Here is an 18,237-nt window from a genome sequence, read left to right on the forward strand (position 1 = left end):
GATGTCTGCTCACTGTGGCCTGCCTTCCGCAAAAATCCTGTTAGGTCAGTTTAGCCAGACTCACTTTTACACCTGATGTTTCCTCTTCATAATTTCCATCCACTGAACTACATCCTGCTCCTTAACTATGCATTCCCACTTGCCCATGTTTTTGGAATTGAACCCAATTTGTCCCTCCACAGCCAGTGGTTCCTGTACCTGGTGCTGAGTAAAGTTTTCCTTACTGTGCTTTTATTTTATTTTATTTTATTTATTTATTTTTTTGAGATGAGGTCTTTCTCTGTTGTCCAGGCTGAAGTGCAATGGCACGATTTCGGCTCACTGCAGCCTGCACCTTCCAGGTTCAAGTGATTCTCCTGCTTCATCCTCCTGAGTAGCTGGGATTACAGGCACGTGCCACCACATCTGGCTAATTTTTGTATTTTTGGTGGAGATGGGGTTTCACCACGTTGGTCAGGCTGGTCTCGAACTCCTGACCTTGTGATCTGCCCGCCTTAGCCTTCCAAACTGCTGAGCCACTGAGCCCGGCCCTTATTGTGCTTTAATAGGTATCACTGAATAATTTTTTTCTTTAACAAAGAAGCATTTTAGGCTTTGTGGGTCATGTGGTCTCTGTTGCAATCACTCTATCCTATCCTTGTAGCACAAAAGCTGCCATAGCTATATGAAAACTGATTATTTTTGTTATGTTTCAATAAAACTTTATAGACTCTAAAATATGAATTTTAAATAATTTTCACTTGTCATGAAATATCCTTTTAGAAATTGTATTTAACTATTTAAAGATGTAAACATTTTTCTTAAACAGACTTAGAGTCTGATTTGACTTCCTGGCCACAGTTTGCACCCCATACATTACCTACATCTGTTCTATAGTAACAACAGGACCCTAGGGTAAGATTATCTTCACTCCCACAGAAAGGGCCACAAGAGCTGGGCTGTTTGAGTAAAAGAGTAAATTGGGGAAAGCAGAACTGTGGATAACTAGACGGAGAGTACCTAGTCTAAGAGGGTAGCCTGAACTCTGCTTCAGCTGAGTCTTCTGGATAGGTGAGTCCTGGGTGGCCAGATTTCTGATTTACTTTTTCCCCAGGAGAAGCAGGGAATTCAAATTTTTATGGAAAAATTTCCAAACTTGACATTTTGTCCACTATCTTAAACAAATAAATGCGAGAAAAATTGTGTTCAGGTCAAACAAAATAGGCTATAGGTTCAAATCAGTTCTTCAGCCACCGTCTCATATCCTCTGGCTTAGTCATGGAATTTTGTTCCCGAACGCATTTCTCTTAAACCTTGCAGATAAAGGTGACTGGTGTTTTACATCTTTATGTATCTTGCCAGAGTAATTTTGAGTAATTTTACTGACTTAATTTTGCAATTACTCCTTCATGCTCTCAAGGATGATTTTGTTTCATGTAGAGATTTTCTTACTTAGTAAACAGTCACAGTCTATAACTAATTCTTCCTCCTGCTTCTTGTATATTTCCTCCATTTATTATGGTTTTATTCTTTGTAAAACATATTCTTTTCTAAAAATAGCTTTTAAGTGACTAGATGAGAACCGCCATGACTCAAAAAGGCCAGGCTTTTAGTTTTATTATCTGAGGGAAAATGAGTACTTAGAAAATGACATGTATTCACTGAAAGAAAAACCAAACAAACATGAAAGCTGATTATGGGGTTTCAAAAATATTGTTGTTTTTACCTTTGACTTAACAGGTACTACTACTTTTGGGTTATCTTTATTCTTAAGTTAAATACATTTTCTACTATTAGCTTAATGAAAAATAATTTCAAAATGATTTTTTTTCCTATTTCTACAATAGAGTAAGATGGCTCAAAATTGTTATTTTGAGCAAGTCTGCTATTCCTGCACTCTGCCAGTTGGAGACAACCTCTCGTGTCAAAGAACTTCCTTTTTAAGGCATGTGCTTGGCTCAGAATTACTTCGGCTCCCCAGTTTTGCCAAGTGGGCTTGCTTATACCCAAGAGTTCAATCATTTTATCTTTGACATTAAGTAGTAGTTCAGCCAATTTATATTTAGGTCAATATTTTAAAAGGAAAAAACTGCTAAGATTGATTTAATGACATTTTGTAGCATTTTTCATTTATCTACATATGAGTTCAATGAACTCTTGTCTCCAAACATGTAAAATTAAATCATAAAGCCTAGCAATTACCTTCAGATCTAATTTTTTAGGATGTCTACTCATGAAACACAAAGCAGTTTTTCAAAACAACCAATATGATAAAATACTGGAGTGGAGGGGAAAAGAACAAAGCTAAACTCCTGCTACAGTAAAACCAGAATCAGGTGTGTGCTGATTTATCCCAACTGGAAAAAGGAGGATTGATGTACCTTAACCTTGATGAAATTAGTAATGACAGAATCCTGTTTAATGACAAATGCCCTTGCTTCTCCATTCCTAAATTGTTATTAAATTCAAACTGTGCCTATATTATTTTATTCATATTGTTTCTTGTTATTTAACAAGTAGACTTATGCCAGGAAACAGATCATTTTGAAAAACTCAAAAACTAAACACCTGCAAGTTTTTCAACATTGCCTTTTAACAGATTTTCTTATTTCTCTACATACTTTGAAGTCTTTCTTACCTGTGACTTACTTTTTATTTATTTATTTTTTAGAGATGGAGTCTCACCATGTTGCTTAAGCTGGCCTCAAACTCCTGGGTTCAAGAGATCCTTCTGACTCAGCTCCCCAACTGGAGAGCTGAGTCGTTGGAACTACAGGCATGAGCTACTGTGTCCAACTTTTTTTTTTATGTTTATCTCTTTCCTCTAACCAATATGGCTCCATCCAAATTAACTTTCTGTTGAATTCTATTTCAAGTTGCCGAATTTAGTTTTTTGTGTTTGATTCATAATAGGTATACAATAATATTTGTGAAATAAATCTTTAATGTTAGGGAAACTGGTTACTCTGTTTTGTATTTGTTGAATATATTCTATGAATATAATCAATAAATGATTTCATCCACTAATATGGTTATTGTCATTTTAGTTAGAATAATTACAACTTCTTCCCATTCTCTCCAAAATAAAATAAAAATCAAAGCCTTGAGTGTTTTGCTAAAAAATTTGTACCAAGTTGTTGACTCAAGGAAGATAAAATGACTTGGAATATTTTGCATTATGACCTGGAAACTGCATTTGTATCTTTTTCCTGCCATGTGCATATGATCACTGTCTTAAGGTTCAACTTTAGTTTTGGCTTGAAATCAGACCATTGCATTAGCTGTCTAATCAAAACATCTGGGATACAGCGAGACCGGTACATAATTTTAAATATAGGTTGTATTAGAGAATTAAAGGTCTTGATTGAAGCAATGGTTAGGAGGTCTGACATCTCTAAAAGACACTTCTGGTGCCTTTTGTTTACAGAGTACCACAACTTGGGTAAGAACCACAATATAACCACTAATGAATTGAGAAACTACATGCACTGTTGTATGCGATTACAGCTTCCACATTGTGATTGCTGAATAAAAATCAAAACCAGTCTTTAAATGCTTTGCCCTTAGAGTAAAAAGAATTTTTCCGGAATACTGTCATCATATTTATAATTCCCATAAATTTTGCTTTGTGGTCTAGTTTGTAAGCTTTTATCTTAAAATGGTTTGGATTTATTTTGTTTATTTGTTCTTTATTTGGGGCCTGATTTTTTAAATTCATATTTTCACTCGATGACCTTTTCTACCCCTCACAGACATTTTAAGGTGTGGTGGCTTTGTGCACTGTCTCTAAAGTTTGGAAAGGAAACACAGAGGTCTACCCTGTTATTTAGTCTACTCTTTCCACATTCTGATACCTGATTGGCAAAAAACAGAAACCAAGAAACAAACAAAAACTCCATAAAGATCCTGGGTATAAAATGGTAACTCAAAGAGCAATCTGCTAATCTGCTATTTGTTCAAAACTGCTGGCCAATCTTGAGATATTGCATTGGTTGTACTTGATCATGAAAAGGTCCTATTCCCGATTTTGAGAAGTACTAACCTGACAGGTGTCAGAGGTAGGTGACCTTTAAAGAAAATATTAACTGAGAACAAAAGCATTACAAGGTTTCTAAATGAGCCAAGGCTACTCATCCAGCTGCCCTTGAGCAATAAAAAAGGAAAGTCAGTGCATTATACACCGGGTCAGTGATAAAAGCCATGAAAAAAATAATCTTTCTAAGTTAGACAATGCTGATATTGGCAGTCCTTGAATGCTATTAAAACACATACACTTCTTTTTGAGAAATGCTTAATGGGGCACAATTAAGCGGTCTGTAGAACTGAATGACCTTTAAATTGCTGTAATCTCATGAGGGAAACCTTTCATACACAGCATCTACTTTTGAAAGAACATTCCATGAAAATATTGTCATTAATTCAGCAGGGCATGCCAAACCTATGTCTAGTTTCTTGCTCCCTTTGGAGTCGTCCATTCCAAGAGAAAAGCTGAGATCACCAAATATGTTGACTTCAAACATGTCAGTCAACTAAAAGCCATCACATTATTATAATTCAAAAACAAATTTGGTGGTAGGCAGAAAGGAGAAAACATAAAATAGGTAAAGCTTTAAACTGGCAAAAAAGAAGAAAAAAAAAACTATAACCTCTATCTTTTCCTTAAAAAGAAAATCGTTATATTTTCTCTTCCCATTTGTCCCACTTTTGTCCTTATTAAGCATTTTTTTTTTTTTTTTTTTTTTTTTTTTTTGAGACGGAGTTTTGCTCTTGTTACCCAGGCTGGAGTGCAATGGCGCGATCTCGGCTCACCTCAACCTCCGCCTCCTGGGTTCAGGCAATTCTCCTGCCTCAGCCTCCTGAGTAGCTGGGATTACAGGCACGCGCCACCATGCCCAGCTATTTTTTTTGTATATTTAGTAGAGACGGGGTTTCACCATGTTGACCAGGATGGTCTTGATCTCTTGACCTCGTGATCCACCCACCTCAGCCTCCCAAAGTGTTGGGATTACAGGCGTGAGCCACTACGCCCGGCCCAAGCATATATTTTTAAGAAAAAAAATCATCGAATAACATATACAGAACTGTGACTTCCTAAATTAGTTCTGAATCTTAACAATTTTTCCCCTACATTGTATATTTCCAAAAAAAGAGACTAGGCATGGTGGCTCATGCCTGTACTCCCAGCACTTTGGGAGGCTGAGACAGGAGGATTGCTTGAGGCCAGGAGTTTGAGACCAGCCCTAGCAACATAACAACCCCCCTCTCTACAAAAAAATTATCTCTTCTCCCTCTCTCTCTCTCTCTCCCCCGCACCTCCCAGGTTCAAACTATTCTCCTGCTTCAGCCTCCCAAGTAGCTGGGATGACAGGCACCCGCCACCATGCCCAGCTAATCTTTGTATTTTTAGTAGAGATGGGGTGTCTACTAAACCATGTTGGCCAGGTTGGTTTCAAACTCCTGACCTCAGGTGATAGACCAACCTCAGCCTCCCAAAGTGTTGGGATTATAGGCGTGAGTCACTGTGCCCAGCCATTTTTTGTATTTTTAGTAGAGACGGGGCTTCACCATGCTGGCCAGGGTGGTCTTGAACTCGTGACCTCAGGTGATCCGCCCACCTCCGCCTCCCAAAGTGCTGGGATTACAGATGTGAGCCACTGTGCCCAGCCTTTTTTTCTTAAATAAGGATACAATAGAATAATCAGGACTTACTGTTATGTGCTTAATAATATCTTTCATTTGTTGTGGTAACCTATCAATGCTAATTCAAAAATTATGAAATGCCTTTAAATAAATGAGTATTAAAGATATCCTAAACTTATCCTGATTTGAAAGGACCAAGAAAAGTAGCTGACCTTCAATGGAAAGCCAATAAACGTTAACCGAACACATTAAACGAATCATCAAACTAAAATGCTAAAGTCATGAAACATAAGAAAAAGATTGAAATAAGAAGTATTAAGGGTTTGATTGTACAGAAATAAAGTTATCTTGCTATTTGTAAGTTATTCTTATCTCCTTGTTACTATTTGAAATTTCTCCCAAATTGTTATCAATACAGTCCAGAAGACAGATCTTCACTAACTTTCCCTTATTTGGTTTCATAGATCATATGTAATAGACCTATAATTAGGAATAGCCTTTAAGAGTTCTTTTGATTTAGCAAACTGTAAACGAACATTCCTTCTTTCCCATTGATTGGTATTGCTTCCTAGATCAATTGTTTTTTGCCAAAGCATCCTACATCTAGGATGAAAAATTGCTTAATAAAATTTAGAAAGTTTTTCTTAATAAAATTTAGAAAGGGCTCCAAAACAGAAAGGATGGAATAACATATAAACTTTTCTGTGAGAAAAACTATAAATGGAAATTAACAAATAGATGCAATGATATACATTTTGCATAGTTTAAAAAAAACTGCCTCTAACATAAATTTACATTTTAAAAAACCTCACACTCATAAATTGTGTCATTGTGGATTATCTACAAAGTAGTTAATATACTCATGGATTATTCAGGGTTGACTGTAAATAGCTTAACCCAACCAGGATATTTGATCCTACCAGAAGGTAGTAAATCACTAACTTCTTAGAGACTTAGTATTATTTTCAAGCCACTGTCACACTATTTAGTAGATGGAAAGGAGTAATTTCTTTTTTTTCTTTTTGAGATGGAGTCTTGCTCTGTCACCAGGCTGGAGTGCAGTGTGCAATCTTGGAGCAGGCACCTCCACCTCCCAGGTTCAAGTGATTCTTTTGCCTCAGCCTCCTGAGTAGCTGGGACTACAGGTGCACATCATAATGTGCAGCTAATTTTTGTAAATTTAGTAGAGATGGGTTTTCACCATGTTGGCCAGGATTGTCTCCTCGTGATCCGCCTGCCTCAGCCTCCCTAAGTGCTGGGATTACGGGTGTGAGCCACTGTGCCTGGCCAGGAGTCATTTCTTTTTCCTAAGTTTATGGCAGTTTTTGGCAGTTTTCGTTGAAGTTTGAGCTGTCCAAATTAGTTCACAGGCTTGATATATTATTTTTCTACTTTTACCAAATAAGACAAAATATAGTTTATGATTTTAGGATAAAGTGATTATTTTAAGCCAATTCATTATATGTGAATGGGAGAGGTGAACTCGTATATAAAAACAAACAGAATTTCCATTAAAAATAAAAGAGATCAAATCATTACATAAAGAAGGAAAATTGCACAGTAATTTTTGAAGAGGCCAGAGATATATAAAGATATAGTCATTTGGTCTACTTTTTGGATAGATTGTTTTACAGCAAGAATTTTCAACTTAATATGTATTTCACCTGTAACTAATCCATTAAGCTGCCTGTATATTTTAGGAAGACACTTTCAATCACACTGTATCAATTGTCCCCCAGTATTTATTTTGTTTCATATTGCTGGTTTTACGTGACATCCTTGATTAATTTTCAGGCCTTGAGGTGCTACTTATTAAATTAGGAATACAGCCCACTAAATTAATAAATTATTACTGTGGAGGCACTCTTGTCTTCTGCATGTGTAAGTACATTGCTTAAATTACTCTCAGGGAATAATTTACACATGAAGAGGCTCTGGTGGTTAAAAAAGCTCTGTATATTTGTTATCTCTGGAAATAGTCCTGGACTAGGTGCTCAAATGGGTATCAAAGCAATTATTTTTTTTCAAAGTAGTAATGATTTTTACTATTCTAGTGTTCCCAACACACTATCCTAGAATCATGAATTAAATGTAATGTTAAACATGTAACATTTTGAACCAAAAATTTCCATAAGAAATGGGGAGACGGTTTCAACTGAGAATTGCTCACGATCTTGAAAAGACAGCTTACTTTTATTGTGGGATTTTTTTTTTCTCCCTAAAAGAGCTGTAAAAAGGTGAACATAGAAAATTATTCAGATCAAGAAAAAGGAAATTAGGAATTGGCTGCTGTTGCAAGAAATATATCTGCCCCTCCCTGCTTTTAAGTATTAAAAGGGAATTAGGGACAATGACTCCTGGCTTCTAATCTCATGCCACTGTTTTTCCTGTCCTTGTGCTGTTCATGTTAGGTTTCTATGCTCCTTGCTTTTATGTGACACATCTTATCTCAAATTTAGGTGTTATGAAATTAAAAAACAACAACAACAACAAATGTTTTTGGTGAAACTTCTCCCCTGGCTTATAAACTCTGTGATATCAGGAACCCTATCATTCTTATAGTCTTAGGGCCCAACTCTCTGCTTGACTCATGGAATGATTCTGGTGAATAAACACATGGATGAAGTAAACAGAAAAATGTGCACCATTATGGAAGAAGAAGCTTTAATTATTTTGAGTCTAATTTTTGCAAAAAGTCTGTTTAGTGTCTGTCACATTTTCTAGTTTTTTCCATGCTTCTTCTTCCTCTTTTCTCCCCAAATCTATACATCAAAGGATGGGAAATAAATGGTAAATTTCTATTGATTTGATTGAGTTTGTGCATCAGTAATCTATCACAACAAATAGATAAGTTTATTTCAGGATGCTCCTTAACACCCTAATTGCACTTTAAGGACCCTCTCTTTGTTTTGCCAGAAACATGGAAACTGGCTGTAGCTTCCAGGCTAAACAAAACAATTGCAAATACAAAGGCTGGAGCCAAAATGATGGTGGAAGGGCAATGGTGATGGTAGTGGTGGTAGTGATCTGTCACAGACACTGTTCTCTTTTATTCTTCAACACGATTTTCATTTGATTAAAATAATTACTTTTAATTATGTTTCTGATCTTCGAACTAACCCCATGGTGCTTCACACTGTGCTATATACCAAAGTATGAATTTTGGTATGATAAGTATTCTTTGGATAAGTAGATTGTCTTATCCCTCATCACTTCCATTTTAATTATTATATTGTTTCTGTATTTAGCACTCAAGTTTGTCTTAAAATTTATTTGCAATACATTTTCTATAATTACATTGTCAAATACCCAAAAGGTTATTTTCCACATTTTTTTACCTCGCGTAAAAGTGTGAACATCTCCAGATACGCTGCACAGGAAATTAATCTATTTTGATTGCTTTTAATAGCAAGTTTATTAAAATAGGTTGTAATTAATACATTGAAAGACTTGCATAAATTCCTTTGTCCAAAGTTGAATGGAGAGTATTCAGGCGTGTGTTTTCTTTTCTCCCGGTTCCTGGTCTTTTTGTTGTAAAGGGGTCACGTAAGGACGTTCGTGGAAGAGCTCCGTGCGCCATCTACTGACGGAATCGAAATCCGTTCAGTGTTTGGAGATCGGAAATAACTGTACATTCGGTTGTTAAGAGCATTCTTTGAGAAAGGAGGGGTACTGGGAAAAACATCCTTTCAGACGCTATGGCTTATTAGTGATTGCTGGAATAAATCTGAATTCAGCAAACACATAATTCAAAAAAGAGAACTCTATCCATTGTGCGAGTACAAGTTTTGGAGACAATCCCAAGAGAGTCTGGTGGCCAGCTCGGAAGAAGTTAGACAAACCCTGAAATCAACTCAAAACAGAATAGGATTGTGGTTTTTGCCTGTGTCCTGAGCTACACTCGATGCCAATAGTCACTTAATAAGAAATGGCTTTACTAATGGCATATCCAGATAACCTTTATTTCCAAAATTATTATTACAAAGGACTGTTCTCCAATTTCATTATTTTATCAACAGTTTATTAATGCACAGCAAATAGGTCACCCCTTCACGTAGATACGACTCACACAGCTTGTCTCTGTTAATATAAATTCAGTCCTTGTACACACATACAGACACAGTTACCCATATGCCTACAGAATGATATGCATTTATGTATATGTGTGTCAGTTGAGAAATCTAAGCCCTTGGATTTATATTAAAATGTTTCTTTCATCAGTCGTTTGCTCCATTCTATGCTAAATCCTGTAGAAGGATGGGAAGAACTGGGGTCCTCAACCTAAAGAAGTTTCTTGATTATAACTGAAGGGCAGCGGAATCAGTTTTAGGGGATCAAAAGTCGAGTTGGAAGGTTGCTAGTTTGGAAACTAAGGTTGGTTCCAAGTGGTCCGACCTGATTCCCAGGATCTTTTTGAGAGCTGCTGGAGAATTAAAAATTAACAGCGAGGACCCGGGACGCACTAGGTAACCTCCTCCCCGCTATTCTGCTGTCCTCAATTTAAGGGCCGAGACAACTTGCTTTTGTGGAAAAGGGAAGAAAAGGGAAAAGAGGAAAGCAAGAAAGTTGAGTCAGAAAAAGGAAGACAGACAAAGAAGGAAGGCAAGGAGAAGAGAAGAGAAGTCAAGGTTTAGCAAGAAGTTGGGAGGCCAGGGAAAAAGGGGAGTAAAGATAAGATAGAGATGGCAAAAGAGGTTTAAGGGCTATGAAGATGCAAGGATCTTTGTTTAACGAACCAAAGTCACACCCATCTTTCACTTTCAAATCAATCATGTAGATCTTATCCGTTTCCTTTTTAAAGGTTGTCTGCGCTTCTAAAGGAAGCTAATATAGTCGGTACTCCTCTCCGCGCCCCACGCGTGGCAGAGCTGTTCTGTCTCCGGCCACTAAGACCAAATACAACGCGAGTGATAACATTTGCAGAAGCGCGACTCTGAGAACACTCCTGCGACTGGTTGTCACCCAGGATTCTAACCGGATTAATACCCAGAGATGGATTACGCTGGCTGTCACCAATCCGCCTAAAGATTATAATCCAATTTATGCACATTACAGTCAGTATTAACTTTATCTGCTATTTTAAGACGCCCGGTTGCCCAGCGCGTCCTCAGAGGACAATCCTCCACGTTCTGATGCAATTCAGTAAGCTGTCAGTAAGGGAAGCCTCCCGAAGAAAACAACTCCAAGCCTGGTCCCCGAGGGAATGTACCCGGTACTCCCAGGTGTCTTGCCTTCACCTGGGCACCGCTTTATGACGCTTCCCTGCAGGGGATTACCAACAAGGAAGGCGTTCCCTTCCAAGGAAATAGCATCCTTGTTTCTCCCTTGTTCATTTCATTTTCAAATTATGGCAGGAGGGCGGGGAGTGAGGGTGGTGGGCGGGTGCCTGTGAGTGGATGGGGCAGGGGGCCAGGAGATCGTAGCGGGTTAGAACAGCCTCAGCGATTGCTATTTTCATGCTTGTTTTTTGCAGGATGGCATTTCTCTCGCTCTCTTTAAATAAGTTTGTTTGGGTGTGAGTTCTTGTCTTTTCAGCACAAAACCACAGAAATATGTGGTGGAAAGTAAAAGCCCACTCCCTCCTCCCCGTGCGTGCTAACTAAAGACTTGATTTAACACCCCTTCTCCGGCTGCTGGGGGCTCTAAGCAGTGGCTACATTCCAGCAGTTTTAATCCGTTTTTTATTGTAGGGCGAGCGGAGTTTACACAGGGGCTGGGATGGCTCCCCAGCTGGCCGCCCTCCCCACTCCGGTGCCCCTCCCTGACAGCCCCCCAGCAGGAACCTGTTACTTTAAGCGAGGCGTTCCAGTGTGGCGCTACGGGCCGCCGGGGTTTCGGGAGGTGGCAGGTGATTGGCTCTTTCGAGCTCCCCCTGGCTCGCTCGCTCGGCCTCCCCGCGCGCTCGGCCCCGCCCGCAAGCCCTCCCTCCGCCCCTTGAGGCTCGGAGCGCCGTGTCAGGCGCCACGGCGCATGCTCCGGAATCATCCTCTTTACCCTGGAGCTGCTGCTGCTGCTGCTGCTTTTGCTTTTGGGGCTGAGTTTAATAAGCCAGCGAGCGAGCAAGCGAGCAAGCGAGCAAGCGAGCGCGGGGGGGAAAAAGGCAGAGAATGTCCGCCATCTACCCTCCGCTCCTGGGCGCGCTCTCATTCATAGCAGCCTCTTCATGAATTACAGCTGAGTGGGGGCGGAGGAGGGGGGTACCACACAACACCCCAGCAAACCTCCGGGCCCCCAGGCATGGCTAGCTCGGTAAGTACGCGCAAAAATAATAATAAAAGACCTCCCCCCCTTTCCTTCCTCGCCCTGCGCCGCGGCAGCCCAGACAGCGCCAGCGCTCCGCGGTTCCAATTAGAGAAAGGTTGGTACGGCTTGCAGAGAGCTGCCGCCTCTCCCTCAGCCTCCGCTCCCCTCCTCCCCCACCCCCCCGGCGCGCGCGCACACACAGACACACACACACACTCACGCTCACACTCGCCCCTCCACCCCCCCTTGCCTCCCTCCCTCCTCGCCTCTTTGCAATCACGAGAAGCGCACTCACACACTCCCTCTCGCTCACACGCGCGCACTCACACACACACACGGTGGAAGGAGGCGAATAATAACTCAGCCATATTTCAGCCGCCGCCGCCGGGAGCTGCGGGCACAGTCCGGGGACCCGGCGAGCAGCCTCGGCGGCTGCACCTCCGCAAAGCGCCGCCGCCGCCGCTACGATGGTGCGTTCTCCGTGGCGCGCGCGTGTGTGAGCCGGAGTGTGCGGGGCTGACAGCAGCGGGGCCGCACGCAACTTTGCCCCAGCGCCGGGCGGTGCTGTGCGCGAGCCGAGGCTCGACGGCTGTCCGCCCGCCGCCTTGCCTTTCTGAATTTCATTTTTCGGGGGGAGGTGGGAGGTACTTTGGAGCCACTTTGGCTCTTGAAAGTGTGTTGCGGGGGCTCGGTTCGACTGGCCGCGTCGATAGCCTGGGGCTTTTCGCTGGGGGGTGCGGGGTGCTTTAAGTTATGGATGCCTCGGCATGTTTTCCTGCAGGCGTGTGTGTGTGTGTGTGTGTGTGTGAGAGTGACGACGTCTTATTTTTGTGCACGAACCCCGTGGCAAGAGCACGGGAGTTTGTGCCCATCAGCAGAGGCTGCCTGTAGTTTCCATTCCGCCTGGCACAGCGCTCCACACGCACGCACACACACACGTACACAAAGACTTCCTCGGCGTGTGCCTGTCGCCGCGGTACTTTCGGGGAGGAGGTTCGCCGGGAACCCTTAGGTTCCCCTGGGTCCCAGCCACCTCCCCTCCCACGCCGGGAAACCGCCCCGGCATCGCCTTCTGATTTGTTTCCGATGCATTTGTTGTCGTGCTTGTGGTGGCCGAGTGTGCTCTCCCTCTTTCCCCGACCCCCTTCCCGACTGGGGATAACATTCCGTTACAATCCTGTCCGGTGTGGATGCGGGGCCCTGGGCGCCTGGGGTCGAGCCGGGCCGGCCTGGCGGGTATATTTGGGGGTGTGGGGTGTGCGTGCCCACGCGCGTGAAACGTGGATGCAGAGGGCACCGCCGTTTCCTTTTATGTGCTTTTCAAGAAGGAGGAAAAAAAATGTCAGGCGCAACGTTCACTGCCGAAACGTCGCCTTCCTGTTGTTCACGACTGTCTCTCCTCCCCCTGCCCGCAGTGTGCCGTGCAGGTGAAGCTGGAGCTAGGGCACCGCGCCCAGGTGAGGAAAAAACCCACCGTGGAGGGCTTCACCCACGACTGGATGGTGTTCGTGCGCGGCCCGGAGCACAGTAACATACAGCACTTTGTGGAGAAAGTCGTCTTCCACTTGCACGAAAGCTTTCCTAGGCCAAAAAGAGGTAGGGCTCGAATACAAAAGGGGCTTGATAAAAAATGTCTTTGCCTGGCGAGAAAACAATCGCTTGGCCCGGGCAGTCCCGCTGCCCCGCTCCCCGCCCCCCGCGCCGCGCTCGCCGGCGTAGCCTCGGAATCCGGGTGCGCGGCGCCGCGCGGGCTAGGTCCCGGCTCCCGCCCGCGCGCGCGCGACTTCGGCTTGGTGAAAGTCACGGCAGAGAAAGGACCGTCAGGTGTCGAGTGTTTATTCATCCCAAGCCAGCCCTCAGCAGTCCTCTGGGGTTAGCCGCAGGTTCTGTGGGGAAGGTGCAATTAGTTGTTGGGTTTGGAGATGTGGGGAGTGAGGCTGGAGGGAATAAACACTTTGCGCGTTTTTCTATTTTCCTAGAGAAATTGAGATTTACCTGTGTTACTAGCAAATAATGTATTGGATGTAGTTATTGTTCGATCTGGGCAAGTCGCTTCTCTTTAGGGTCTTCTCTTCTTTCCTCTCTGTGTATGAGGCACCAGGTGCCAGTTGCCATAGACTTTTGTTTTTGTGGCTTGCCCACCGCCACACCCCACTCCAGTCTGGATTTTATGTTTACTTGGGGGGCTTACTTGTTCCTCCCTCCCACTCCTGCGTGGCAGTTGACTGCTCCTTTGATTCTGAGCAACGTTCCAAAGTGTCTGCCGGATGTGATCTGCAGGGAGACGGTTCTTGAAAAGGTCGAAGCTAACTTTCAGAGGAACGATGTGATGTTGCCTTTTGCTTCAGTCCCTCCCCACCTTGGTTCTTAGCCTTGGAGTCTAGTTTGCATAATCCTGCTGGGCCTCTGCACTCCCAAACATTTTCCATAATGGGCAGGACAGTTTTGGAAAAATGAAACGGAGTGTCATTTTGAAAGAAATTTTAAGAGGGCTTGAGAAATCCCGATTTCTTTTCCCTTCCTCCTCTGGAAAGCTAATGTCTCGTTGTTTTAGTTGGATTAGTGGAGGTAACAGTACAAATACAGTAAGGTGCTTTGTTTGTGAGCGGGTTTATTTATCTAAGTGGACACAGTGGTTAGTAGTTATCTTCCATTTGATCGGTAATCTTTATTGGCATCTAGAACTCCTGCCGTTTCTTAGAGTAACATCATAATAAATCCATTCCGCTTAGAGCTATGTGGAAATTATTGAACATTCAGGGGGCTGAATAAAGAAAGGAGAAATGCCTTGTGCCTTAGAGGTGGCAGAGGTTTGTGTTGGTGCTTATTTTTGTTTCCAGAGCTCATGTAATGGGAAGCAGGATTGTGGTTTGGGTTATAACTCCTCCTGAAACCTTGAACAGTTGAATTTGATGGACTTTGTTGGATGGTTAATAAATAAATCCAGTATTAGAATAGAGGACTAGAAATATGCATGGCCTATAGGGAATAACATTTGAAATTTATTAGCATTTTATGTTAAAATATAGTCAGAGATTATTATGTTTCGTATTTCCTCCAAACGGTGGTAAGGATGAGCGATGTCAAGTTTCTATCAATGATGAGGTTGGTGGGATCCTTCTTGGAATCTCTCTCCCTTTCCATGTATCTGTAGAGCAGAGAAGTTTAAACAAAAGAAACCACCTTCTAAGGTCCTTGATACACATTATTACTACTACTTGGCTGTAGTTCACTTCAAGGTGAAATAAGCTTTCAAAAAGCAACATTTATTAGGAAAATCAACTCAGTTGGCAGAAGATAAAGCTCTTAAGGTAACTTTGTTTAGGCATCTTGACAATCAACTTAGCATTATGAAATTAAAGATGATCAACCTCTATTTTACCATTGTTTCTCTGCTTCAGTGGATGTGTGCATTGATGTTACTTTTATTTCCTATACTTAATGATTTTCTGTTTAGCCTGAGGGAATATGAGGGTGCTGCTCGCATAGGCCACACCTGGGAGTTGTTGCTAGGTGTGGTAAGCTGCTTGATAACAGTGATGCCTTGTCAGAGGTCTCTGGTTAGAGATGTCTGCTTGTTGGTTGGACTCCTTAATTTTTATACTCAACTGTGGAGTTTCTCTATGCAGTCTGTAAGCCATTGTTTTAAAATGTTTATTTTTGGATTTTTATTTGTATGCGTGCTTCCCATGATGTGACAAGTCCTGGGAAAAGTGCCAGCTTACATAGCCCAGGAGAGACTTTGCATACTGTAATTACACATGATTCAGATTGCCAGAGAAGGTTTCTCTGTTCATTGGGAATAGTTAGTTGTAAGTTCAAGCAGCACCAAACATGCCACTTAATCCTGGGACTTATTTTTTGGCTTATAAAGTCTTTCAATTGATAAGAATAAATATAGAATAAGAATGCCAAGAATTTCTGTGTTGACTTCCAGTACCTTTTAAGGTGCTATGTTAGCTATATCGTAGATCTATAAGTGATAGAGTAAAATTCTACCATTTGGAAATTGGAGAAACTGCAAATATGAATTTGTGGAAAATCTGAGTTATAAGATCTTTAAAAGAAATGCTCATATTCTGTAATAAATAAGCTGTGTTGGCTATAAATAATGACAATCTAAATCACTTTCACTGTATACAGTAGCTTCTAAACAGAGTTGAACCTTAGGACTGAGGATGAACTGCTCAGCCACAAAGATGAATGAGTACTTAGTTTTGTAAATCTTTGGTTTGGAAAAGTGAATTGATTTTCAGGTTGATTTCCTTTACTTTATGGTAATATTAGAACTTGAAGGAGAAGAAATTATAGTATTTTTAACTTGTTGCCTAATGAGAATTACGTATACCATTTCAGAATTGAGCTAATTGGATTTGAAATAATGAGGTTTTGCTCTGTCATAAAGAAGTGTGGGAGACCTTCAATTTAAAACTACTACCACAAAATCTTAGAAAAGAGATTTTGATGAAATGGTGAAGCATGGAATATCTATTAGCCATGACAGAACAGGTAGGTCAGAGTATGATGCATTTTAAAACTACCTACAAATAAAGACAATATCTTATTTATTAGCACCAAAGATTTGTACTAGTCTGATATGACTGAAATGAATACTCACATTCAAAACATTTCATTTAAAATATTAATGTTTTTGTTTTCAGTATGATGTGAATTTGAGTGAACTTCCTTTCCAATTACAGCCATCTTTACTATTGCAATTTGTTTCACTGACATTTATAATATGAAATCTGTTGCTTATTATTTTATGAAAGCTAATTTGGCCACTGGTATGATTTGATGGCTTTTTATTTGTAGCCTTAGTCCTTTGAGTTGGCAGATAAAGCTTAATAAATTCACTCCAACGATTTTCTTTTAAGTGTTGAGCCCAGCTTTACTGCATAGTTTTGATTTGTGTTAAATGGTCTTCTGAAATAATTTGGATAAGTCTTTATGCGGGTGGCTAATATTTGAGGGTTTACTAGCTGAAGATCTTGTATGCATCTGGTGTATTTTCTCTTCTGAGTCATTTGAAAGGTGTAAGGAGGCCACACCTGTAATCCCGGCACTTTGGGAGGACCAGGCAGGCGAATCATCCGAGGTCAGGAGTTTGAGACCAGCCTTGCAACATGGTGAAATCCCGTCTCTACTAAAAATGCAAAAATTAGCAGGGCATGGTGGCAGGAGCCTGTAATACCAGCTCCTCTGGAGGCTAAGGCAGGAGAATGGCTTGAACCTGGGAGGCAGAGGTTGCAGTGAGCCGAGATTGTGCGATTGCACTCCAGTGTGGGGGACAAGAGTGAGACTTCTTCTCAGAAAATAAATAAATAAGTAAAAGATAGAGGGAAAAAAATAAAGATGGGTGACTGTTCTGATACATTCAGTGAGTGTTATTTGTGTAGGTTTCTGTATTAAATTTAGATGACCAGTGAGAACAGTTTTACTACTTTGCATTTTGAAGCACATAAAGTGTAATTTTCCAAGGTACTTAAAAGTTGAATTGTTGGAGGAAATCTCATATTCTGTGGGTGAGAATGTAAATTGGGCAGGGGTATTTTGGAGAACATTGGCAAGACCTATTAAGATTTTTAATGTTTATACTGTTTAGCTTAGCAAATTTAATTCTAGGAATTTTCTGACAAATATGTTCTCACAAATATGCAAAGATACAGTATGTGTCTTGTGACTGTTTTTGTAATAGCCAAAATTTGGAAGCAAGCCATATGGGGGCCCTCAACTGGATAGAATTAAATGATGATAATCCATAAAAAGAGGTACATCTATTTGTTGATTCAGGAAGATCTTCAAGAAGAATTAGGTGAAATAAGACAAGTGGCTAAAACATTGTGATCTCATTTTTTATGAGTGCTTGTGCAGGTAAGAAGTACATGTATGTGTATGCATGAGTATGTGTATAAATAAATTTGGATTAGCAGGCATCAAACTCTTACCAGTAGTTTTCTTAAGTGGCTACTTATGGTGGTGGTGATGGGAGGTTATTTTTGTAGTGTTTGATTTTTTAAAAAAGTTAACTGTATATTTAAAGCATTACAATGAGCACACATTACTTTTTAAAACTGAAAGACAAAGAATAAAGAACCAATATAGAATATTGCTTTTAAAATAGGGATTAACGTAGCTATCTAAAAGTTAAACATCTAAAAGTGATCTTTACTATCTTGGGTAGCTATTGTTGCTTAGAGATGAAGAGAAGTTAGGGTTAGGAATTACAGGCTTGTATTCAAATGTTGGTTTAAGAGACTTGTGTGGTTTTAGACAAGTTACTTCCGTATCTGTTTTTTCATTTGCATTATGGAAATGATGATAAAATAGAACTATTATCTCATAAATTGAGTTTGAAATATAAATCAACTGTTT

The 18,237-nt window shown here is 40.9% G+C and overlaps 1 protein-coding gene across 1 annotated transcript in view; it reads left to right on the forward strand.

Moving 5' to 3' along the window:
• The first annotated feature begins 11,598 nt into the window (after positions 1–11,598).
• The window catches only part of MLLT3 (MLLT3 super elongation complex subunit), a 273,917-nt gene continuing 267,278 nt past the window's right edge, over positions 11,599–18,237 (forward strand). Inside the window, exons 1-2 of the mRNA XM_012449995.2 lie at positions 11,599–11,868; positions 13,278–13,458. Of these exons, the coding sequence (XP_012305418.1) occupies positions 11,857–11,868; positions 13,278–13,458 (193 nt within the window). The 5' untranslated portion in view covers positions 11,599–11,856. The remainder of the gene's footprint in view (positions 11,869–13,277; positions 13,459–18,237) is intronic.

The sequence above is a fragment of the Aotus nancymaae genome, unplaced genomic scaffold (genome assembly GCF_030222135.1).
Source record: "Aotus nancymaae isolate 86718 unplaced genomic scaffold, 86718_ANA_hifiasm-v0.15.2.pri h1tg000003l, whole genome shotgun sequence".
Taxonomy (NCBI): domain Eukaryota; kingdom Metazoa; phylum Chordata; class Mammalia; order Primates; family Aotidae; genus Aotus; species Aotus nancymaae.